This window comes from Prionailurus viverrinus, chromosome B3, assembly GCF_022837055.1.
Source record: "Prionailurus viverrinus isolate Anna chromosome B3, UM_Priviv_1.0, whole genome shotgun sequence".
NCBI lineage: Eukaryota > Metazoa > Chordata > Mammalia > Carnivora > Felidae > Prionailurus > Prionailurus viverrinus.
In genome coordinates this window covers 1,094,969-1,118,890 of record NC_062566.1, presented here as the reverse complement: position 1 = coordinate 1,118,890, position 23,922 = coordinate 1,094,969, and the positions used below count along the sequence as shown (strand labels likewise).

Below are 23,922 nucleotides of genomic sequence, written 5' to 3'. Positions count from 1 at the left end.
CAGAAACGGTCCTCCCAACCCCAGAGGGCCACCTGGAAGCCTAGAAATTGTGCGTGACGAAGTTCAGGCCCAGTAAATGCCCGTTCCTTCAGCTGTGATTCTTCTCTTTGTTCGTTTGTTTTCCCCTGTTACGTGAAGCTGGTGATCTTTGGGTCCAGCGTAGTATAGTTGTTTGGAGGGCAACATGTGCTTTTTGCTTCAGGGCTCGGAGGAAAGACATGGAGTCTTCCGGAAACAGGAGGCCAGCTGTCCCTTCCCCTGGGAACAGACGGTGGTCCTGAAGCTCAAGGAAGGAAGTCAAGGCTCAGGGGAGGAGGGTGGTTCCACCTGGGGCTCAGCAAGGGACCTCTATTTTTCTTTGCATTTGAATATGGGTGTTCTCAAAAGGACAACCTTTATTCTATATGTACACATACAGCAGATAATGGGAGTGCAGAGCGGGGAGGGGGGCGGGGGGGGGTTACAGAGACAAGCTTCCTGCGCCACCTTTGTAGTCTGTCATCTAACTGGAGTTCCAGAGAGTAAGCCAACTGCTGTATAAATCAGTATATCATTAAAAATTGTAATAAGGTCCAGGAAGAGAAAGGGAGAGTATTCAACATATAACTTCTTAGAAGTTGGGGCTGCAGACCTGATTGGGGACACGGAGGGAGTCAGGGAAGGCTTCCCGAGGAAGGTCTGCGAGCTGAAAGGTGAAAAATCGGGAAGGGCATTCCAGGCACGGGGAACCGCATGCGAAAAGGCGTGTTCAGGCAAGTCTGTTAAAGAAGATGGAAAAAGGCCACGCGTCTGGAGGGTGATAAGTAAGGGGACTTGCCGCTCGCTGTAAAGTTGCCACAGGGGCAGAGACCAATCATGCAAGTTCTTCTAAGCCCTTGGGCGAGGTGTTTGCTCTTGATGGTGGGAGCAGTGGAAATGCCTGGGGTTCTCGGCAAGGTGAGAAGCCAGGATTGTTTTAGCTGTTGAAGGTCAAGAGGCAGCTGTGAGGCCGAACTCTTGAGAGCTCAGGACGCTTCCTGCAGGCTGGTTGAATGGCGGGAATTCCTTGCTGCCCAGTCCCACCGTGCCCACCCTCACCGCCACCAGACAACGGAAGGCAGACGCCCTGGCGGGGGAGCCTGAGCACGAGTGGCCACCATGTTTGATGTGGTGGGACAGAAATGTATCAGGAATCAGGGTCCGTCGTGGGGTGGGGGCTTGGGGCCCCAGTTCCCACATCTCTAAACGATGGCATTGGACAAGAGGGTCCACAAAGTTCCTTCCAGCCTTGCCAATGAAGATTCCAAAGCCAGCATTGAGGGTACACAGCCCAAGTGGCCGAGGCCAAGGGCCATCAGCAGAACCACTCTTCTGCTGTGGGAGAACCCCTCTTTCCTGCTTTGTGGTAAAGAAACAGACGCATCTGGCCAGGGGGCCGGTGGGGTGTCAGCCAGGAGGACGCAAGGCCCACGGCTTCTGGGGGCCTGGTGACTTCAGATCAAAGACACCATATTGGCATCAAGGGGAAGCTTCCCTGTGTCCTGTGGACAGCTCTGCAGGCGGCCTGGCATTTGCCCCCATAATTTGTGCATCGGATGCCCGGTTAGTATTTAGGCTCATTTCTATAAGGATCAGAGACCCACCTGCCTTCCCTCAGGACAAAGGGGGTTGACTGTCGGCAGGGATTCCCCAGGCTAGAAGCAGGGGCTGGCCCCATCCAGCGACCAGGGCTCCCCGGGCCCTCCCGAAGGTGCCTCAGTCCATCTCTGACCAGGGCCTCGCTCCTCTGGAGGGGAGCCTCCTTTTCCTCCCCAGCCCCCACTCACCGTACCCCAGTCTTGCTCAGGATCTCTGCCCGCTCGTGTCCTGGCCTGACTCCATCTAATGGCATGTCTTCGTGAGTTCCTTGTACGTCTGCTCCTGTGGGTGAGGCTGTGAGGCTTGGTGCCTAGCCCTGTTTCCAGAAGAGGAACCTGTTTCGCCTAAGTCCATCTGGGGCACGGGAGGAGCGGGCCAAGGTGTGGGTCCAGCTCCTGTGTGAACTGCCTGTGTGGGGTGGCCCAGGCTGGGAGTGAGGCAGCTGCCCACAGGGGAGGGGGAGGAAGGAGCCCACGTGGGATGGTTTGCCACAGCTTCAGGAAGGTAGAGTGCTCTTTGTTTTAATTCCAGTACAGTTAACATACAGTGTTACGTTAGTTTCAGGTGCACGATACAGTGAGTCAACGCCTCCATACATCACCCGTGCCCATCACAAGTGCCCCCCTTAGTCCCCATCCCGTTTCCCCATCCCTCCCATCCCCCTCCCCTCTGGTGGCCCGCAGTGTGTTCTCTAGCGTGAAGTCTGTTTCTTGGTTTCTGTCTCTCTCTCTTTTTGTTTCTCCTTTGCCCCCTTTGTTGTGTTTCTTAAATTCTACATATAAGTAAGGTAGGGTGGGCGCCTGGCTGGCTCAGTCAGAAGAGCCCGCGACATCTCTGGGTCATGAGTTCGAGCCCCACGTTGGGTGTAGCAATTATTAAAAATAAATAAATAGGGGCGCCTGGATGGCTCAGTCGGTTAAGCATCCGACTTCGGCCCAGGTCGTGATCTCGTGGTTTGTGGGTTCGAGCCCCGCGTCGGGCTCTGTGCTGACAGCTTGGAACCTGGAGCCTGCTTCTGATTCTGTGTCTCCCTCTCTCTCTGCCCCTCCCCAGCTCACACTGTATCTCTCTCTCTAAAAAAAAAAAGTAACAATAATAAATACATAAATAAATAAACAAACAAACTTAAAAAAAAAATAGCTCCCCGGGCCCCATTCCCAGATACCCAAGGCCCGGGCACCGGCACTCTTAATCAAACGATGCCTTTGGACCCTATGAAAGCAGGATGTTTGCCCTTGGGAGAGTGTGAGGCAGAGAGGTCACACAGATACAGTGGGCCCAAGGTTGTCCCTCTTGCCACAGGGGCTCCATCCCTTGTTTTCTTGAATTTAGGGGTCCCCGTGGCCTCCCTGGAGGAGGGGGCCTCACATAGTGGCCACTCTAGGGCAGCCAGGCCCTCCTCAGCCCTCAGCTTGTAAAGCAGAGGTGTGGCTCCCAAGGTGGGTGCGTCTGGGTGCCCCCAGGCGTGGGAGGCCAAACAGGGAAGGGCTTTCAGACCAGGCCTTGCTGCCACAGGTCTGCGGGAGGAACTGTCCTGCCTGCGAGGGTGTCCCAGGTAAGAATAACTCAGAGCTCCTGGGCCTGAACCCCTGGGGACTCTGAGCAAGGCCTCATCTGTGCAGCCTGGAGGCCCCCCCTGTGGAAGAGGCAGGATCGTCCTGAGGTTGAGGCAGGTAAAGGGGCAGAGAAGAACAAAGCATCTGTGGAACTCTGGCAAGGATTTCCCCCAGGTCCCACTCATTCCTTCATTCGTTCATTCCAGAGCCCTCAGTGACCGTGGGCTCTTTCCTCCCGGCCTCCTGCCTACCCCGGTGTCTTTCTGTCAGCACTGTCCCCCACTGGGCCCACCGTGTTCCCCCACCGTCACTGTCCTCTGGGTGGGCTGTCTGGTAGGGGAGATGATCATAAACATACAGTTATGAATCAGCGTGATCGTATAGACTTTTCCAGAGAAACAGAACCAGTAGGATGGAGATATATATACACACGCACAAAGAGAGAGAGGCATTTATTTTAAGGAATTGGCTCACCCAATTGTGGGGGCTGGCAAGTCCGAAATCTGCAGGGCAGACTGGCAAGCTGGAAACTTGGGCAGGATTTCCAGGATTCCGTCTTGAGGCAGAATTCCTTCTTCTCTGGGAAACCTCCGATGTTCTCGTAAGGCTTCAGCTGACCGGATGAGACCTGCCCCCATTAGGGAGGGCAGTCCGCTTGGCTTAAAGTAAACTGGTCGTAAGATGTTAATCATACCCACAGGATAGTTCCCTGCAACATCTAGATGGGTGTTTGACCAAACAGCGGGGCACCGCGGCCTGGCCAAATGTACAGTAAAATTAACCTGAGGGTCTCAGGCTGTGGAAGAGGCCCTCGCCCTGCCCCACAGGCTGACGAATGCTTCCCCGGAGGCGGTGCCTGCGATGAACCTTAAAGGATGAGGGGGTTTTCACTCAGTGCAGGGGAAGGGCAGGCCTGGCAGAGGGGTCAGCCTGTGCAAAAGCCCTGAGGTAGGAAACAGGTGTTTGTGCATACGCACACTGCAGAGGTACAGGAAGATTTAGTGGAGGGTCAGGCAGAGCCTGGCTGGGGACAGCACCGAGCACTCAGCTAAGGCACGAGGACTTTATCCCATAGGCCACATGGCTGAGGGTGGGCTTGGGGCCACAACCTGTCTTTGCCTTGCCCTCTCACTGTGTGACCTTGGACCCGTCCCTTCCCCGGGCCTCCCTTTCCTCATCTGTAAAAAGAAGTGGTCGGGCACGGTGTACGTGTGGTTTGTGGGTCGGGTGGCACTGTGTTGGTGGCCCAGCCACTCTGACTCCTGGAGGCGGGCTCAGCAAATCTGTCCACGGAGAAAAGGGGAAGCTGAGACAAAGGGAGACTCACACACTTCCCCCTTGGCCGCCGCCCCCCCCCCCCCACCCCCGTCTGCTCCCTCTTTGCGGGCCTCACGCTGCTGAGTCCAGTGAGGCCCGGGGCTGGCAGAAGTGAGACTGTGGCAAGGAGCCCCGAGGTTTGCACAAGACTCCAGCTCTGGCTTCTGCTTCCTCTTCCTTTCTGGGGACGTGAGCGGATTTACCTTTAAGTCTTCAGTGAGGGAGACGGCCGGGGAAATGGAGGGCGGTTTTGCCACAAGTTGAAGTCCATGAGTGCTTACACCTGGGACCACCCTCTCTCCTCCCTGGAGAAGCCACCTGTCGCGCACACGCCAGGCTCAGCCTCTCTGGACCCAGGGGCCCAGGCGCACATAGAGCCCCAGCTCTATAGCCCTCCCCTTTCCCCCCACTTCCTCGTCCCTCCCCCCTCCCCCTCTCTCCCTTCCCCTCCTTCCCTCTCTCCATCTCTCCCTCCCCCTCTTCCCCTCTCCCCCTCTAAGTCTCCCTCTCTCACTCTTCCCTCCCCCTTTCTCTCCCCTCTCACCTCCTCGGCCTCCCCACTTCTGCTGTGGCCTCGCTTCCCCCCACTCCCAGCTCCAGGGTTTAAGCTATTCCCTCCCCTTGGTTTCCCTGCCGGAGCCATGTCCTTTCTCTGCACCCTGGGGAACCAAGGGTACCCTGGCAGGAGGCTGAACTCCATCCTGCCCGGATGGATGCCCCTCTCCTCCTAGCAGGCTGTGGAGAGCCCGCGAAGGTCCCAGTTCCCCTCTCTCTTGGACACTGGTGAGCTTTTGTTCTGAGCCCCGGCACGAGTGGTGGGGCAAAGGCCTTGCCCTGAGAGGGGAGCGCCACCAGGGGGCTCCAGGCCGATGACACAAGGGGCCTGGGTTGGGGGAGGTGCCTGGCTCCCCGGTGGTGCGCACCTGGCCAGGCTCTGCTCCCGCCCTGGGTAGCCTCAAGCTGGGGCCTAAACACAAGGGCCGGAGCCAGTGTGTGCGGAGGGGAGACCTAAAAGGTGGCCCAGGAGGAGGAGAAGTAGTGACACTGGGTTGCAGAGCCCCCGCCTGCCCAACGACCCGTTTCTCTGGGTGGCGGACGGAACACGCACGTGAAATGCAGGGGGATCAGATTCCGTCTGTCTCCTTTCTCGGGGCCTCTGTCTCCGCACACGGGGCCCCTGCGCAACCCGCACGCGCATGCGCAGGGTGGTATGTGTTCTGCTCAGGCAAGTGTCTGTCCCGTGTACGTGGAAGGCAGGGTTTGGCCTGGCCAGGCGGGCACGGGGCTCGTGCGGACTCCAGGAGGAAGTGCGGTCGGGGTGCAGACCCGTAGGGGCCCCTGGCCGCCCTAGAGGGGACCCCGGAGCAGCCAGACAGGAATAGCCCCGAGGCTTCCCAGTCGCAGTTTGCCCAGGGCCCAGGAGCACCTGCTGTCTCCCCGGGACCTGAGGACCCCCGGGCAGCACCTGGGAGCTGCGGCCGGGCCCACGCCCCTGACGCCACCTGCCAGGGTGCACAGGCAAAGGAACCGAGCTGGGCGCGCCGGGCCCGGATGGGGCCGGGCTGGAGGGCCCACAGGCCTGCCCGCAGACCCAGCTGTGCCCCGACAGGACGCTAAGCATGTGACTTAGGCGCAGGGTTCCTGGGCGGTGAAACGGAGTGCACGCGACCCCCACCCCCACTCCCCGTAGGGTGGCTTTTCGCATTAAATGACTCACCTGGGACCTTCTGAGCGCTCAGCAAAGCCAGACCTGTAGCCCTTTTGCCCACATTTGTGGCTCGTTGGCCCCTCTGCGTCCCGCCCCGCGTGGGCACAGACCCCTGAGCAGGTCCCTTTTTACACCCAGGCATGGGCTCCTGTCACAGAAACCTGGAGTGCAGCCCCAAGGTCAAAACCGCCTGCCTGCTCCCCCGGGAAGGGGACGCCTGCCTGGTCAGGGGCTGGGGTGATCCTTAGGAGTGGCCCCTTTCAGTCTTAAAGGTCACTCCTAACAGGATGGTCACCTGTACGGTGACCCGCCCCTCGGGGGGGACCACACCAGACCTGAGCTCCGGCTCCCCACTGGCTCCTCTGCCGCCAGAGTGAGGATTTCTTTGCTCCCGCTCCCCAGGTCCCTTGAGGTTGCCAGGAAGGGAGGGTGCCAGCTTTGGGGTTGAGGAGAGGAAGACAAAGAGAAAACTAACATTTTTTTTAAATTATGTTTTAAGTTTATTTATTCTGAGAGAGAGCATGTGAGCAAGTGCAGGCAGGGGAGGGGCAGAGAGAGCAGGAGAGAGAATCCCAAGCAGGCTCTATGCCATCAGCACGGAGCCCAACACAGGGCTCGAGCCCATGACTCTGGGTTCGCGACCTGAGCCGAAATCAAGAGTCAGACCCTCAAGCGACTGAGCCGCCCGGGGCGCCCCGAGGGAACGAACATTTGCACTGACGTCCTTACCTGTCCTTACCACCCCACGGCCAGGCACTGCGTCCCCTCCACAGAAATGAATCTGAGGCTCGGGACACTGTGGGATCTGCCCCAGCGAGAAAAGGGCAAAATGCGAATTTGAACTCCAAACCTAGCACAGGCTCCGTTGCTGGGGATGGGTTCCTCCCTCTGCTGGCCCTGACTTCAGGGCAGTCTAGAAAAAGTGCTGCGTTTGTGGTTCGCTCAAACCCACAACGGGGCGTGAAGGCTGTCACTTGAGCCGTGTCACACTGGCCACTGAGAGCAAAGGCAAGGATACTGCCCCACCGGGTGGCCCTAGGGGGCACAGTGGTCGCCTCTGAGGACTCCTTGAGGGCAGGACCCTGCCTCGCCTCCCTCGAATGTCTGAGCACCAGGCCCAACCCATAGCAGGGATTTAGCAAAGTTTTTGTCGCGCTAGAAAATGAATGAGTTCTTAGTTCCTAGAATGAATGAGTTCTTGTCCCAGAAACACCCCAACCTTGGCAGAATTTGGGGCCCTGGAATGGAGAAATCTCTAGGCTCTGTGGCCTTACCAGCAGGAAAATCTTCTTCCAGAGGTCTGGGCAAATAACGAAGTTAATTGTTTACATTTGGTGAGGGCTTTATAATTAACTAATCCCCCTTCACCGAGTTATGACCTGGGCCCTTGCAATCCTTCCTCGCAGGGGGTAGGTGTTTCCATTCCCATTTTTTAGATGGGGAAACTGAGGTGCAGAGGTGACTCTGAGGTGACTCTCCTCAGAGTGACTCTTGTCACTTGTAAGTGACAGAGCTAGGACTTGGGGCCCGAGCTGCCTGACCTCCATTTCCGTGTTCTTTCCAGCAGGGGAAGTGGGGGTGGGCTGAATCAGGTGTAGCCCCTCCAGCCTGTTCCAGGTGGACCCTGAACCCCGTGTCAGGTTCTGTTCCTCTGACCCCTTCCACGAGAGCCTTCCTTGAAGATTAATAGTTTAATCTGTAGTGTCTGTTTCAAGGAAGCTAAATTCCTGTCTGGGGTATTTTATTTTTAGCCCGCTTCAGGAAGGGGAAGCTGCACCGGCCTGTGGGGGGAGGGAGACACCAGGCTCGGAGCCGGCTTCCTGAGGAAAGGCCGCAGCCCGCGCCATGCGCCTGACCGTGACCCTGAGACCAGACCAGGCAAGGCAGGCGGGAGCCACCCCAGGAATGTCTTTCCCCTTCGCCTGGAGCAGGCGCTGAGCGGGGTGGGCGTTCTAACCGTGCCCTCCCACATCCGGGGCACACATCCTGGTCCCGGGGAGGCCCGGAGAGGGCGCCAGGGTGGGCGGGGAGGGCCGGGAAGTCCCAGGAACAGGTGGAATTTGAGGAAAGCCTGGGAGGCCGGCGGGAGGGGCTGGGTGCTCAGCACGGGTGCGGGTGCGAGAACCCTGTGCAAGGCCGGCTACTCCGCCCCTAGGAAGGCCAGTGCACCCGGGGTCTGGACCGGGCAGGTGGGTGCCTTGGCTTCTGTGAAAGAACCTGGTAGGTCAGAGAGCGTGCCTGGGAACCTGGGAGCTGGCTCCTCAGATATGTTAGCCATCACGAGGCCCTTCCTTCAAATCAGATCTCACATGAGGTTCCAGTTGTACAAATCAGATAAAAGCTGTATTTTTAAAAAAAAATTTTTTTTAATGTCTATTTATTTTTTTTAAAAAAAATTTTTTTTTTCAACGTTTATTTATTTTTGGGACAGAGAGAGACAGAGCATGAACGGGGGAGGGGCAGAGAGAGAGGGAGACACAGAATCGGAAACAGGCTCCAGGCTCTGAGCCATCAGCCCAGAGCCTGACGCGGGGCTGGAACTCACAGACCGCGAGATCGTGACCTGGCTGAAGTCGGACGCTTAACCGACTGCGCCACCCAGGCGCCCCAATGTCTATTTATTTTTGAGACAGAGGGCGAGTGGGGGGAGGAGCAGAGAGGGAGGGAGACACAGCATCTGAAACTGGCTCCAGGCTCCGGGCTGTCAGCACAGAACCCCATTTGGGGCTCAAACCCCTGAACCGCGAGATCATGGCCTGACCCCAAGTCCAACGCTTAAGCGACGGAGCCACCCAGGCACCCCAAGAGCTGTATTTTTAATTGGCATACGTTTGGATATCTGAATGTATTATACTTAGCTAATCCAGAACAGTAACCTGTTGTGACAGACACAGTCTTAGAGCATCAGGCTTGAAAGACAGATCGACCTCGGCTCCTTATTTATTTTTTCTTTCTTTATTTTTAACCAAAGCACCTCACTCGTATGGTCAAGCCATTACAAATGGTGACAGCTGTTTAACACCTCACCGTACAGTCTGAGGGTCTGTGCGAAATTAATTGCCTTGGCAACAAAGCCAGCGGAGCTACAGAATGTGTTGGAATGAGGTGTATATTACATGTAGGGAGATGGGTTTTCCAAAATTGATTTGTAAAATAGAGGGGGGCCCCTGGGTGGCTCAGTGAAGCGTCAGAATCTTGATAACCCTCAGGTCATGATCTCACCGTAGGTGGGATCCAGGCCCTCGCCGGCTTGGGATTCTCTCTCTCTTCTCTCTGCCCCTCCCCTTCTCCTGCTCTCTCCCAAGATAAATAAACTTTAAAATAGAACTTTACTTTCTGCGATTTTGAATCCGATTTTTGAGCGGCTCTTGGAAAGGCATTATGGGGAACCTACTTTAAGAACCGCCGAGGCAATTCGACCCTCCTGTGGCAGGTGGGAAGACCGAGGCCAACAAGGGGGCGGGGCTTACCCAGGATCCCACAGGGAGATGGAGAAGATGGTCAGATATGCGGAGGGTGTCATTGCTCCCGGTAATTACAAGTGTGTCCTGTTCCCAGGGCAGGAGGTGAAAGACGTCAGGGACGGACACACCCCGGATCGGCCAAGCGCTCGCCGAATGCGTGTCTGCGTGTTGTTGTGTGTGCGGCATTAACGTTCCCTTCTCTTCCCGCAGCGATGCCCTCCTAGCCAGCCGCCACGGGATGGAGGGCTTCATGGACTCAGGGACACAGACGGATGCCGTGGTGGTGCTGTCCTTGGCTCAGGCCGCCGTGCTGGGCCTGGTCTCGGAAAATGAGCTCTTTGGAGCCACCATAAGCGCCGAAGCCTTCTACCCGGACCTGGGGCCTGAGCTGTCCGGGACGGCCATCGGGGAGCCCGGGCCCCCGGGCCCCGACATCTACCAGCTGGCCTGCAACGGGCGGGCCCTGGAGGAGCCGGCGGAAGAGGAGGTGCTGGAGGTGGAGGCGGCCTTCGAGAAGCACACCCGGCGGAAGACGCGGCCGCCCGTGCGGCTGGTGCCCAAGGTCAAGTTCGAGAAGGTGGAGGAGGAGGAGGAGCAGGAGGTCTACGAGGTGTCTGTGCCTGGTGACGACAAGGATGCAGGCCCAGGGGAGGCCCCCGCCGAGGCGGCCAGTGGCGGCTGCGAGCCCCTGGTGCAGAGCAGCGCCGTCAAGATGATCGACCTCAGCGCCTTCAGCCGCAAGCCCCGGACGCTGCGGCACCTGCCCCGAGCCCCGAGGCCGGAGCTGGACGCGGCCCCCTTCGACCCCCACTTCCCAGACCCGGCCCGGGACGGCTTCTCCGAAGCCGGCATGGCGCTGCCGGGGCCGGAGGCCCTGCCCGTGGAGTGTGGCTTCGAGCCGCCCCACCTGGCCCCCCTGAGCGACCCCGAGGCCCCCACCATGGAATCCCCGGAGCCCGTGAAGCCGGAGCAGGGCTTCGTGTGGCAGGAGGCGGGCGAGTTCGAGGCCGACTCGGCGGGCGCGACGGCGGAGCGCCACAAGAAGGCCCAGCTGGACCGGCTGGACATCAACGTGCAGATCGACGACTCCTACCTGGTGGAGGCGGGTGACCGCCAGAAGCGCTGGCAGTGCCGCATGTGCGAGAAGTCCTACACGTCCAAGTACAACCTGGTGACGCACATCCTGGGTCACAACGGCATCAAGCCGCACTCGTGCCCGCACTGCAGCAAGCTCTTCAAGCAGCCCAGCCACCTGCAGACGCACCTGCTGACGCACCAGGGCACCCGGCCCCACAAGTGCCAGGTGTGCCAGAAGGCCTTCACGCAGACCAGCCACCTCAAGCGCCACATGCTGCTGCACTCCGAGGTCAAGCCGTACAGCTGCCACTTCTGCGGCCGCGGCTTCGCCTACCCCAGCGAGCTCAAGGCCCACGAAGTGAAGCACGAGAGCGGCCGCTGCCACGTCTGCGTCGAGTGCGGCCTGGACTTCTCCACCCTGACCCAGCTCAAGCGCCACCTGGCCTCCCACCAGGGCCCCACCCTCTACCAGTGCCTCGAGTGCGACAAGTCCTTCCACTACCGCAGCCAGCTGCAGAACCACATGCTCAAGCACCAGAACGTGCGGCCCTTCGTGTGCACGGAGTGCGGCATGGAGTTCAGCCAGATCCACCACCTCAAGCAGCACTCCCTCACCCACAAGGTAGGGCCGGCCCGGCTGGCGCCTCCCCCCCCGGGGCCCCGCCCCTTCGCCGCCCGGGGCCCCGCCCCTCTCCCCCGCAGGGCGCCGCCCCCCTTACCCTCCACGACCCCTCCCCCACCCTCCAGGGCCTCGCCCCTCTCCCCCAGGGCACCTCCCCCCTTTCCCCCTAGGGTCCCTCCTCCACCCTCCCAGGGCCCCGCCCCTCTCATCTCCAGGGCGCCTCCCCCCTCACCCTCCAGGACCCCTCCCCCACCCTCCCAGGGCCCCGCCCCTCTCACCCCCAGGGCGCCTCCCCCCTTACCCTTCAGGACCCCTCCCCCACCCTCCCAGGGCCCCGCCCCTCTCCCCCAGGGCGCCTCCCCCCTTTCCCCCTAGGGTCCCTCCTCCACCCTCCCAGGGCCCCGCCCCTCTCACCCCCAGGGCGCCTCCCCCCTTACCCTCCAGGACCCATCCCTCACCCTCCCAGGGCCCCGCCCCTCTCCCCCAGGGCACCTCCCCCCTTTCCCCCTAGGGTCCCTCCTCCACCCTCCCAGGGCCCCGCCCCTCTCACCCCCAGGGCGCCTCCCCCCTTACCCTCCAGGACCCATCCCCCACCCTCCCAGGGCCCCGCCCCTCTCCCCCAGGGCGCCTCCCCCCTTTCCCCCTAGGGTCCCTCCTCCACCCTCCCAGGGCCCCGCCCCTCTCACCCCCAGGGCGCCTACCCCCTTACTCTCCAGGACCCATCCCCTCCCTCGGAGGGCCCCTCCCCTCTCCTTCCCAGGACCCCTCACCCCCCGCCAGGGCCCCTCCCAAGGGCCCTGCCCCAGATCTGAGGTCCCTCCTGTAGGTCTTCCACCCGGTGCTTACAAAATAGTGCTTGAGATCATCTAGGCGCTAATATAGATGGTACGCAGATGAACTTTTCTTATGTTTGTAGTTACGTGTTTATTGGGATGAGTATTAGAAAAAATACAATTGAAATTAGGGGGTTTTTTAATAGCAAAACTTACTTTGTAAAGTTTTGAGTGAGGGCACCTGGGTGGCTCAGTCCGCTGAGCAGCCAGCTTTGGCTCGGGCCATGGTCTCATGGTTCACGGGTTGGAGCCCAGAATTGGGCTCTCTGCTGTCAGCGTGGAGCCCGCTTCAGATCCTCTGTCCCTCTCTCTCTGCCCCTCTCCTGCTAATGCTCGCTCTCTCTCTCTCTCTCTCTCTCTCTCTCAAAAATAAACATTTTGGGGAGCGCCTGAGTGACTCAGTCGGTTAAGCATCCAGCTCTTGATTTTAGCTCAGGTCATGATCCCTGGGTTTGTGGGAAACCCCCCCGGGGGTACTCTGTGCCCACAGCCTGGAGCCTGCTTCAGAGCCTCTGCCTCCCTCTCCCCGCCCCTCCCCCACTCTCACCTGCTCCCTCTCTCAAAAATAAATAAACGTTAAAAAAATTAAGATAAATAAACGTTTTTAAAAAATAAATAAAATAAAAAATTTTGAATGCAATATTTGAGGAACCCCTGCAGGCCCCGGGGAACACAGTTGGAGAATCACTGAAGCAGCCTGCCCTTCCTTCCTATTTTAGACTGGAGGGTCGAGGCCAGGAGGCCCCAAGGCAACAGACATGACAGAAATACAGAGGGTTTCCCTTCTCCTTGTAATTACAAAAGTGTATCAAAACCTGTGCCTTCCCTTTAGGAAAAGTTTAATTATCTTTTTCTTTCTTTCTTTCTTTCTTTCTTTCTTTCTTTCTGAGTTTATTTATTTTGAGAGCAACAGAGACAGCATGAGTGGGGGAGGGGCAGAGAGCAAGTGACACAGAATCCCAAGCAGGCTCCACTCTCAGCCAGAGCTGAGACCACCCCCACCCCTTCCCAGCCCTGGCCCTAGAACCTAGCATCATGCTTCCTGAGCCGGAGGCTTGGCCCCCAGAGTGTGGCTTTGAGCCGCCCTACGTGGCCCCCCTGAGCGGGACTCAAACCCGTGAAACCGTGAGATCATAACCTGAGCTGAAACCAAGAGTCAGACGCTTAACCGACGGAGCCACCCAGGTGCCCCAAAATACATTTCGTTTGAAAAGAGAGCAGATGCAAGGGGAAATACTTGTTACGGAGAAGTCCAGTGTGGCCAAACGAGGCAGAGCGGTTTGTGGGGCTAGAAGATGAAACACACCGTCCTGCTCCACTATGTCCCTTAGACGTAACTTTGACGCATTGTCCCCTGCCGCCCTTCCCGTCCCTTCAGCCACTGCCCCCCCTCCCAGAGGTCCTTCTGTCCAGGCAGACGGAACGAGGCCTCTCGGGTCCCCCAGCCCCTCTCTGGCGCTTAGGCTGCCCCATCGTTTCTACCCCAGATCCGACCAGCTTCACGCTTTGACGCTGAGTGTGCGCACAGCTCCCACCTTCCCTCGTGGCAGCCTTAGGGACACTCCAGGGCCAGCTTTTGTCCTCGCCTCTCCTGTGCACACGGCAGTGAGTGCGGGAGTGAGGGCCTGTCAGGCCTTCCCTGCCCCGGGAACGTTTTCTACCGGCGCAGAGATGATTTGTAGGTTTTTTTTTTTTTTTTAATTTTTTTTTCAACGTTTATTTATTTTTGGGACAGAGAGAGACAGAGCATGAACGGGGGAGGGGCAGAGAGAGAGGGAGACCCAGCATCGGAAACAGGCTCCAGGCTCCGAGCCATCAGCCCAGAGCCCGAACTCCCGGGGCTCGAACTCCCGGACCGCGAGATCGTGACCTGAGCTGAAGTCGGATGCTTAACCGACTGCGCCACCCAGGCGCCCCTGATTTGTAGGTTTTATGGCAGCTGTTCCCCCCCAGTCAGCTGGTAGAGCTGCGGAAGTGTGTTAAGAAGGACTCTGAAGCTGAGTCTGAGCTCAGCCTTAAAAGCAGAGCAGGGGTGAGGGTGAGAGTGATACGCACTCGTGCCCTGTTCGTACCGTCTTTCTCCTCTACCGAAAACCCCCACAAGTCTGCAGAGCGTCCAAAGAGAAATAATACTGTGAAGCAAAACTGAAAACAAGAATCAAAGGCTAAGAAAATCGCACATAGCTCTGTCATGGGCGTGAATTTGCACTACGTGTGCAACATGCCCTTGGGCGGGAGGCGGCCCGGGGCAGGGCCCCCTGGTGGTCAGACACCTCTTCAGCGTGTCCAGCAAGCATACCCACGAAATGACGTGTCCCCATCTGCTAAAAGAAAGAGACACAGGCACCGTTACATTATGACACAAAACTTTGTCCCAAATAAGCGCTTGGGACAGCAGCTGTGACCACAGACATGTGTCTGTCCTACTGGGGATCTTCTAAGTTACTGACTCAGCAAAGAGATGAGCCCCCAACTTTTGTCCTTTCCTCCCCGGACAATACATCAGACCCCCTGTGCCCACAGCACCCTGCCCCGCACTGGGGGTCACCTGCAGACCACGAAAGACCATGTTGACAGTCAAACCAGAGGGTTTTCCCCTGGAATTTTTGTCTCCTGGGGCCAAGCGTCCCAAACTCCTTCAGTGATGGGAGTCACTTGGGGGATCTGCTGAGACTAAAAATTCCTGGGCCCACTGGATCGGGATCTCCAGGGAGGAATCTCCTGAGAGGCTGTATGGGTAACGAGAACTTCAGGTGGTTCTTATCACCAGGGAAGCTTGCAGAACTCTCGTGGGGTCAAGTGGATGGGCTCCAGAGGTTTGGGAACTCTTGTACTCAGATTCGAGTGTCATTTTTCCTGGAGCGTCCATGCTTTTAATCATATTCTCAAAGGGGTCCGTGAACCAGAAAGACCACTGAAGGATGGGACTGAGGGGGAAGACGCATACACAGGCTCTTGACCTGAGGACAGTCCACCAGGCTACGGCTGCCTTCTTGGCCACAGGTCCCTGGCGCCTGGCGTGTGTGATGCTGGCTTGTAGCAGGTGCCCAGGGAATAGTTGCTGGATGAATGAATGAATGAATGAATGAAATGAACGAATGAATGAATGAACACATTCGCCTTGGTGTGCTGGTGCAAACCTACAGGTACACCTGCCAAGGTGAGCGGGAGACAGCGGGTGTGTGGGCAGGAACCATTGAGGCCCAGCCAGTCTCTGCCTATGACTGGAGGACTTCCTGGAGTAAGTGGCCCTGCCCCAACATTCCCCCACTTTAAACACATGGTCCCTGTTCAGAACACCCCCAGGAAGTCATTTCACTCAGACACTATGGTCCACACACACACACACACACACACACACACACACACACACACTTCCAGAGGCTGTGCCCGTCGTGTGGCCCTGACCATCACCCCTTCCTCCCCACCCCCCGCCAGGGCGTGAAGGAGTTCAAGTGCGAGGTGTGCGGCCGGGAGTTCACCCTGCAGGCAAACATGAAGCGACACATGCTGATCCATACCAGCGTCCGGCCCTACCAGTGCCACATCTGCTTCAAGACCTTCGTGCAGAAGCAGACCCTCAAGACGCACATGATTGTACACTCGCCTGTGAAGCCATTCAAATGCAAGGTACCGGGCTGTCGGGGCCCCAAGGCGGGATGTCCCCACGGGCCGCCCAGAGTCAGCACGACGGCCGCAGCTGAGACCCACTCAGAGCTGGCCTGGCCAGCACGAGCAGGGGAGCCCAGCTTGGGGTGAAAATGCCAGGGTTCAGAGCCTACAAGCTGCTGCGGTTGTATTTTTTTCAAAGCTGGGGAGAGGGTGACGGTCCCCGCACAGCCCCAGGGAAAGAGCCCAGGCGTGGGACTCTGTGTGGTCGGAGAGCCGGGCCCTGGGCTTCTGGTAACCCCAGCTCAGGGAGGGTGGTACAGTGACCAGCAAGGAGCGGCTTCCACTCTGTCTCACAGGCCCCTGGGGTCACAGGGGAAAAGGACAGAGTGAGTGCCGTGCACAGCGATGGGGACTCCGGCTGCGCCGGGGAGGCGGGAGCGGGCAGGGGGTTCGGGGACGGCGGGCTCCCCGAGGGCTCAGGAGTCGGTGTGTTCCAGGTGTGTGGGAAGTCCTTCAACCGCATGTACAACCTGCTGGGCCACATGCACCTGCACGCGGGCAGCAAGCCCTTCAAGTGCCCCTACTGCTCCAGCAAGTTTAACCTCAAGGGCAACCTGAGCCGGCACATGAAGGTCAAGCATGGTGTCATGGACATCGGCCTGGACAGCCAAGGTGGGTGGGCCACGCGCAGCGGACGGAGCGGGAGCAGCGCTGTCACGGCACACTCAGGAGCCTCCTGGCCGGTTAGGGGCGTGGGGAGGCCGGCCAGGCCAGAGACCTCACTGGGATGCGCTCAGGTCTGGGGAGGAGGCACCCTGGAAGGTCGTCACGGTGATAATGATGAGATATTTATGTATTCTTCAGAGGACTTAAGTGGGCCCACATAAACAATAATAAATACAAATAAATAACCTTTTTTTTTTTTTAATGTTTATTTTTGAGAGAGAGAAAGAGAAAGCACGGGAGGGACAGAGAGAGAGAGAGAGAGAGAGGGAGACACAGAATCCAAAGACAGCCTCCAGGCTCTGAGCTAGCTGTCAGCACAGAGCCCGACGCGGGGCTCGAACCCACGAACCGTGAGATCGTGACCTGAGCCGAAGTCGGACGCTTAACCGACTGAGTCACCCAGGCGCCCCAAAAATAATAAGTAATATTGATCGAGTGCTAACTGTGTGCCAGGCCTTTATTAACTCACATGGTCCTCACAGTGAGGTTGGCTCTGTTATTATCCCCATTTTTGAGATGCAGGGACTGGAGGACAGAGCAGTTAGGTAACTCATGCAAGATCACAACACACAGGAGGTGACAGACACTTTTATGTTGACGACTAGAAGATGACATTTAAAATAAATGGAGGGGGAAGAAATTAACAAAAGGGAAAATAGCCGCTGGAAAGATGAGGGAAGCCAGGTGAGGTCACAATTCCAGATGTACCATGGGAGGGTCAGTGGACATCCCTGGGGAGCTCTGAGCATCCCAGCAGCCAAGGCAAAGAGTGTAATGCGATCCATCACACTCCTGTAGTGCTTGCCAAAGAGAACGTAGCCCACGTACTCAGGTAAGGGGCCTCACCCCTGTGCTGAGTGGAGGTTTCATAGGCTCTTTGTTGTCACATCCGTAAGGTTAGTGATATCCTCTCCCCTCAACACTTGTCAGTAGTGGAAAACATTAGTCTCTCGGGCCTTACTGAGGGGAGGAGGCACTTTAGACATTCTGCCGGAAGCAAGAGATGATGGCGCTTCAGGGAGGTTCCTTGTACAGTCAGGAGCTATCTGACTCTCTGGTGCACCTTCTGAGACAAGGTAGCCGGGAACATGCCTGGACGAGAAGGGGTGAGTTGACTTGCCCGGACTTAACTCACGAGCAGTCCGTCAGATGCTGGGGGGTGCCTACAATAATCCCGAATCGGTTTTGCAGCAGCTAACCAGGGAGTGGCCTGGGTTTTCTGGCAGAAACAGGCGTCCTCAGTTTTCTGTTCTTGGGGGCAAGGATGAAACCCTGTTGGCTGCAGACCGGTGCCCTCTGTAGCCCCTTCTTCCTATGCAAAGTGTGGCACAAGAACCAACAATACGGGTGGGCATCACCTGGGATCTCGCTAGAACTGCAGACTCAGCCCTATCCCAGCTCTGCTGAGTCAGAATCTGCATTTCCAAAAAGATCTCAGGGCGGTTTGTTTGCACGGTGGGGTTTCAGAAGCAAGGAGCTAGGGTGGTGGTTTCAGACATTAGTATTCACTGGAAACGCTTGGAAGCTTGTTAAAACACCTGGCTGGGCTCCACCCCCAGCGTGTCTGCATCTGTACGTCTGGGTCATGCTGCAGAATTTGCATTTCCAGCAAGTTCTCAGGGGATACCGAGGCTGCTTATCAGGGACCTCCCTTGGAGAACCTTCAATCTAGACTCTAAAAGGACTGGCACTCAAACTTGGCTGCACGTTGGAAGCACCCGGGGAATTTTTTAAATGCTGATGCCGGAGTCGCAACCCCAGAGATTCAGATGTAATTGATCTGGCATACGGCCTAGGATCGGCACTTTAAGGCACTTTATAGGCTGTTTTTTTTTTTTAATGTTTATTTATTTATGAGAGAGAGAGAGAGAGCACAAGCAGGGGAGAGGCAGAGAGACAGAGGGAGACACAGAATCTGAAGGAGGCTCCGGGCTCCGAGATGTCCGCACAGAGCCCAATGCGGGGCTCGAACTGACCAGCTGTGAGATCATGACCTGAGCCAAAGTCAGACACTCAATCGACTGAGCCACCCAGGTGTGCCAGCACTTTAAAGCACTTGAGATAATTCTCTGTGCGGTAGAGTTTGAGAGCCCCTGCGCCCTGCAGACCTGCCATGCATCTAACCTACGGGGAGGGAGCGGAGAAGAACTCTTCCCGTTGGAAACAGGTCTCTGCACACCTTGACCCCAGGGGGTGGTGAAGGCACAGGCTCTGTCCCGTGAGGTCAGTCACCAGGAATGTGCAGGACGGCTTTCTTGCTGGCTGCACCAGGGAGTAAGGTGATTGACACTGGAATGGCTGGGACCCAAGCCAGCCTGCCTCTCGAGTATAACCTTGATCTGAGAAGCTCAGGCTTGACAGGAAGACTCACAGTGTGTCAGATGCTCTGGGTGCACATACACACACGCACACTCAGGCTGGCCTTCTTCAGAGCTGGCTGATTCGGCCCCATAATAATGACACGGGGCGGGGAGGCTCCCTCCGTCTGTTTGAGGCATTAGCTATGATTTTCCTCATGGTCACAAGATGGCTGCCAACAGTCGCCAGGGCAGTGTGCTTCCTTGTGCACAACCAGTGGGGAGAGTAAGAGCCTCTTCCCTTTTGCTCTAGGAAACCAGTGAGAATTGGGTGACTTCAGAGATTTCACACACAGGCCTTGCCTCGTGATTCACTGGCCTGAATTCATTCCTGAACCGCTCGTCGGTAAGGGGTGAGGTTACCCTCACACCATTGGTTCTCCACTGGGGGTGAGTCTGCCGACGTTTGGCTGAGTCTGGAGACATTTTTGATTGTTGTACCTGGGGTACCCAGGCGCCCCTCCCTCCTGCCATTTGAGGCAGAGCAGAACAGTGGATCAAAACAACAGTGCTTTCGGGGCACCTGGATGGCTCAGTCGGTTAAGCGTCTGACTCCGGCTCAGGTCATGATCTCACGGTTTGTGAGTTCGAGCCCCTCGTCGGGCTCTGTGCCGACAGCTCGGAGCCTGGAGCCTGCTTCGGATTCTGCGTCTCCCTCTGTCTCTGCCCCTCCCCCGCTCGCACTCTGTCTCTCTCGCTCACTCAAAAATAAACAAACAAAATTAAAACAACAGTGCTTCTGCTGGGTGCCCTTTGGCAAGTTGGTTAACCTCTCTGAACTTCCTTTTGACCGCCTACACGGGGTTGCTGGGAGTATTTGTGAGAAGTACCACGCGTGCAGTTCGTGCTAAGCGAGTGGTGTTGCAGAAACACGACAGAGAGCAGCAGGCTTGCATGTGGCCAAGAGATCCTGCAGAGGACCCCTAGGAGAGGCGAGAGAGGCATGACAAAGAAAAGTTCAAGGCCAGCCCTGCACCCACCCACACAACTTTAGGGCTCAGGTCTGGTGACCCAGGCGAGAAGCCACAGGGAGCCTGGGGGCCTCTCCGTGCAGGAAGGGAGGCAGCTGAGAATCCTCTGGAAGCGAGGACTAGGAAATCCCGCAGGAAGGTCCTCTGCCTCCGTGTAGGAGGGCCTGGCTCTTCCCACGAGGCGGCATCCGGGCCTCACGCGCGCCTCTCTTGCAGACCCCATGATGGAGCTGACGGGCACGGACCCCTCGGAGCTTGACAGCCAGCAGGAGACGGAAGACTTCGAGAACGCCTATACGTACGCTGGCGTGCACAGCAGCACCGAGGCCAGCGTCCTCACCGAGCAGGCCATGAAGGAGATGGCCTACTACAACGTGCTATAGCACAAGCCGGGCGCCCACAGGGCGAGGGGGGCTTGGGACGCGGGGGGAGACCCACGTGCCGCGGGCGCACCTCCCGCGGCTGAGAAAGCTACTGCCCCGCTGGCCCGAGCCCTCCCCTCCCGCGGAGTCGTTTGCACCACTTCGGGACCCGTAGACCAAATGGAGACTGTACTACTGGCCTCAGCTGTGAACCAGGCCCAGGCCCCAGGCATCTGGGGGAGGAAGGAGAGCACAGGAGGCCCAGCTCTGGGTCTCCTTGGCCTGCTGCTGTGGGAGGGTGGGAGGAATGCTGATCGGGGCCGCTGGGGGATAGGTCACGGGGGCACGGGTCCGTGGGTCTCTCCGGGGGCCCAGCCGAGCTGGGGCAGCCAGTGGGGAGGGGTCTGATGCGCTTCCTGTCGGCTCCTCCTGGGGTCCCGGCACCGGAGGAAGAGAGAACGTGAGTCTTGCCTTGTTTCTCCTCTGGACCAACTCCTGCCTCTAGGGATGTTTGAGCTCCTGTGCTGGTCAGCACTGCCCCCCCCCCCCCCCCGATCCCTCACCAGCCCCTGGGCCGCCAAAAGCCCAGGCCCCAGAGCCCCCCTTCCCCACCTTGTCCACAAACAGCCAGGCGGGGCCCTCTGCCTTCTACCTCCTGGTGCCTCCCGCGCTCTCCTCCAGCCAGGCATGCATGCCGCCCGGGTCCTGGCCTTAGGAAAGCAGGGTGTAGCCCAGCCCCCGGCGAATGCCCGCTCCAGCCAACCCCCAGAAGGCCCCCCTCCAGCCATTGAAAAGTGGGTGTCCCTAAAGTGGATTTCAACAAATGTCCTCCGGTTCTGTGCTGAACTGGTCCCCGCACCAGGGTCCCCCGATGTGAACAAAGCTGGGATGTGCCTTTCGCTGGGCACACACTGAGACAGATGGGGGCCCCCTCGAGTGAGGGGCAGGGCACAGCAAAGGGATCACGGGGACTGAGAGGGGCTGTCCCCAGAGAAGGCCAAGGACCACCTGGGGGGTGGCTGGAGTATTTTATTATTAACAAGTATCCATTTTGAGGATGGGGACAGCCAAGACTCAACAGGTTCCCAGAAAGAACAACATAGTTAAAAAGAAAATGAAGACCATAGAGAAAAAAAAAATTTTGAGCAAAAGGGGTATTTTGAAGGTAATTTATTATTTTTTTTCCTTTCCAACTCTGTCACCTATTCTTTCTGCTGGAGATCATTTTCTTTTTCCTAATGGAAGCTCCCTTGTGTGCCGTGAGCGCTTCACGCCTCCCCAAGCTCCGGTGGCCCTCCAGGCAGGACTCCGGCGCGGAGGGGGGCTGGCAGGGAGCCTCGGGCCCTGGCGAGAGGCAGGACGCAGAGCTGGGCAGGCCCTCCACCCCTGCCCGGCCTCTCCAGCCAGTGACTCGCTCTGCACCACCCACCTCAGCGGCCAAGGCTGCTCGATTCTGCTCAGCCGACAGCTCCCTCCCTTGCTTGCCTACTCTCATCGCCTCTGTCCCCGCGCCAGCTCCTGCCCTGGGAACCGAAGACAGGCCCAGGGCATGAAATAGTACATTCAGGAATGCTAGGGCACCCGGACTCCTGCCCACTCGCCTCCTGAGGCCTCAGTGGAGAGGGGCAGGCAGGGCTGTCCCCAAAGGCACGAAGGAGGTGAAGCCACCAACTTCGGCCCAGAAACCAGGAAAGGAGGGGGAACAGCCAGGGTGGGGTGGGGGGGGGGGGGGACCAGTTTGAAATGCAGCTGACTACCCCCAAAGCTGTACCCTTAGTGAAGGACCAAGCCAGGCTTCAGGGTGGCTGTGATCAGGACTGAGGGGAGGACAAGGTGGCCTCGGGATCAGGCAGCCAGGTGCCCCTTCCTTCTCTGCTTAAGCTCATGCTAAGGGGCAACAAACTGAGAGGACTGGGGGCTCAAAGGAGCCTCTTCCCCTCCAGAACCCCGAGGCCCTCCCCAGCCCCCCAGGTGCCCGCCATGATGACCCTCAGGTGGCAGTGACCCCCGTCACTGTAGAAGACATTTTCTCCTGCTGAGCAGAAGCATCACCCCCTGCAAACTACCTCTTCCCACAATGTCTTTCTCCCCTGGTACCAAAAAGAACCCTGTACCTCCTCCTTCTCCTCCTCCTCCTCTTTCCTGCCAGCGCAGTGGCCTTGGTCTTGGGAACCCAAGGGAGATGGTCTGGCCCCCAGGGCGGGGCTCTCCTTTCCTCCCCCAGCCCTGCCATCAGCTCGGCCCTCTGCGAGGTTCAATACTTGAACGCCCCCTGCCCTGTGCCTTGGACCCAGGCAAAGCTAAGAGAAGGAAACAGCACAACTTAAACAATTTGAGCTGGGGGGTGGTCTCGGCAAGGCTCCTGTCCTCACCCCTCCCCAACCTCTCAAGAGAGGCGTGCGGCCTCTTGGGTGACTTGGAAACTCCTGGACGAATTCCATTCTAACTTATTTTGACGTGTATACGAACCAACTGTTTAGAAATTCCACTTGTGCAAAGCCCTACTGTGTTTTTATGTTCCCGTTTAAGAGAGAAGTTTACTTAGCAATAATTATAAATAAATGAATATTCTTTAGCGAGGTGACTGTGAGTGCTTCTTCCCGTGGTTCTTGGGGACTTGGTCCTCACCCCTCCCCCAGAAGGAACTCCCAACAAAGCTGCCCTGCCCCACACAGCAGGGCATTTGCTCTCCGTCGCTTGCTCTCCGAGGAGGGGGAAGAAATGCAGACCGCCCTTCAGACCATCCTTGGCATTGGAATGGCCACCTGCAGGGCCAGGCGCCTACGGGGAGCCGCTCCAAGCCCAAGAGCGGAGGGCTGCGGCCAAGGCCCCAGAATTCCCACCACTTGCAGAGAAAAGCCACTTCTCTTGACCCACCGACAGGGTACCAGGACAGAAGCCAGCTCACGACGCCAGACTGCGCCTCCGAGGCTGCCGGCCCTTCCTACTGACGGGCAAGAAGGGGCCGGAAAGCTTGAGCTTTGCCCCAGGAGTTGGGCCCTTAAGCAGAGCCAGCACACCAGCTTTTAGACGCGGTCCTTCAAATACACGGAGGCCACCGGGGTGAGGGGCGGTTAGAACCCATCTCCGAGCTACCGAGGTCCCAGCTGCCCAGTTTCAAGAGCCATGAGAGTCTCCCCCGCCCCCAACCCTGGAAACTGGGGAAATGGACTTTGGGTTGCCAAGTATCTATTAGATCAGGTGAAAATGGCACAACTCTTCCCCCCCCCCCGGCCCCCGCCCCGGGCATTGAGACCCCAAAAGTAGAATATATTCCCTGCATGAAAAGATAGCCCTTCAAGTTGGATCTGTTTTGCTTTACTGCAACTTTCCATCTTACTTTTCTGGTTCTGCCAAAGAATGGCGAGGAGGAACCCAAGTTAGGGACCCGATGGGCCCTAGACCTCCATTCACAGTCCCAGCCCCGAGCCCCAGGCAGCCGTGCAGAGGGCCGTGAAGCCACGGCTGTGTGGAACCCATTCTGAGGACCAAGCAAAGGGTAAATAAAGAGGTCTCAAGATTTTTAGGAGGTTAAAACAAAGCAAAAAAATCAATCAATCAATGGCAATGCAACCAGAATCTACCAGAAGTGGTAACAACCCCCAAGTGGAGATCAGCATATAGGAACCGGATCGTGTTTGGTAATTTCAGGCCTGCACACCACAGGCCCAGCGGCTGGCCGGGCGGCTCCTGTAGAATT

General features: G+C 57.9%; 1 protein-coding gene across 4 annotated transcripts in view; it reads left to right on the top strand.

The window, feature by feature from the left end:
* ZNF710 (zinc finger protein 710) overlaps positions 1 to 22,797 on the top strand; it is a 69,483-nt gene extending 46,686 nt beyond the window's left edge. For 3 of the 4 annotated variants that reach the window (XM_047861443.1, XM_047861442.1, XM_047861440.1), the window contains exons 2-5: positions 9,873 to 11,361; positions 15,633 to 15,824; positions 16,304 to 16,478; positions 20,077 to 22,797. In XM_047861443.1, the coding sequence (XP_047717399.1) occupies positions 9,901 to 11,361; positions 15,633 to 15,824; positions 16,304 to 16,478; positions 20,077 to 20,243 (1,995 nt within the window). In that variant the 5' untranslated portion in view covers positions 9,873 to 9,900 and the 3' untranslated portion in view covers positions 20,244 to 22,797. Of the gene's footprint in view, positions 1 to 5,124; positions 5,274 to 9,872; positions 11,362 to 15,632; positions 15,825 to 16,303; positions 16,479 to 20,076 lie in introns of those variants that run through there. The other variant, XM_047861439.1, reaches the window with a different exon arrangement.
* The last annotated feature ends 1,125 nt before the right edge of the window (positions 22,798 to 23,922 follow it).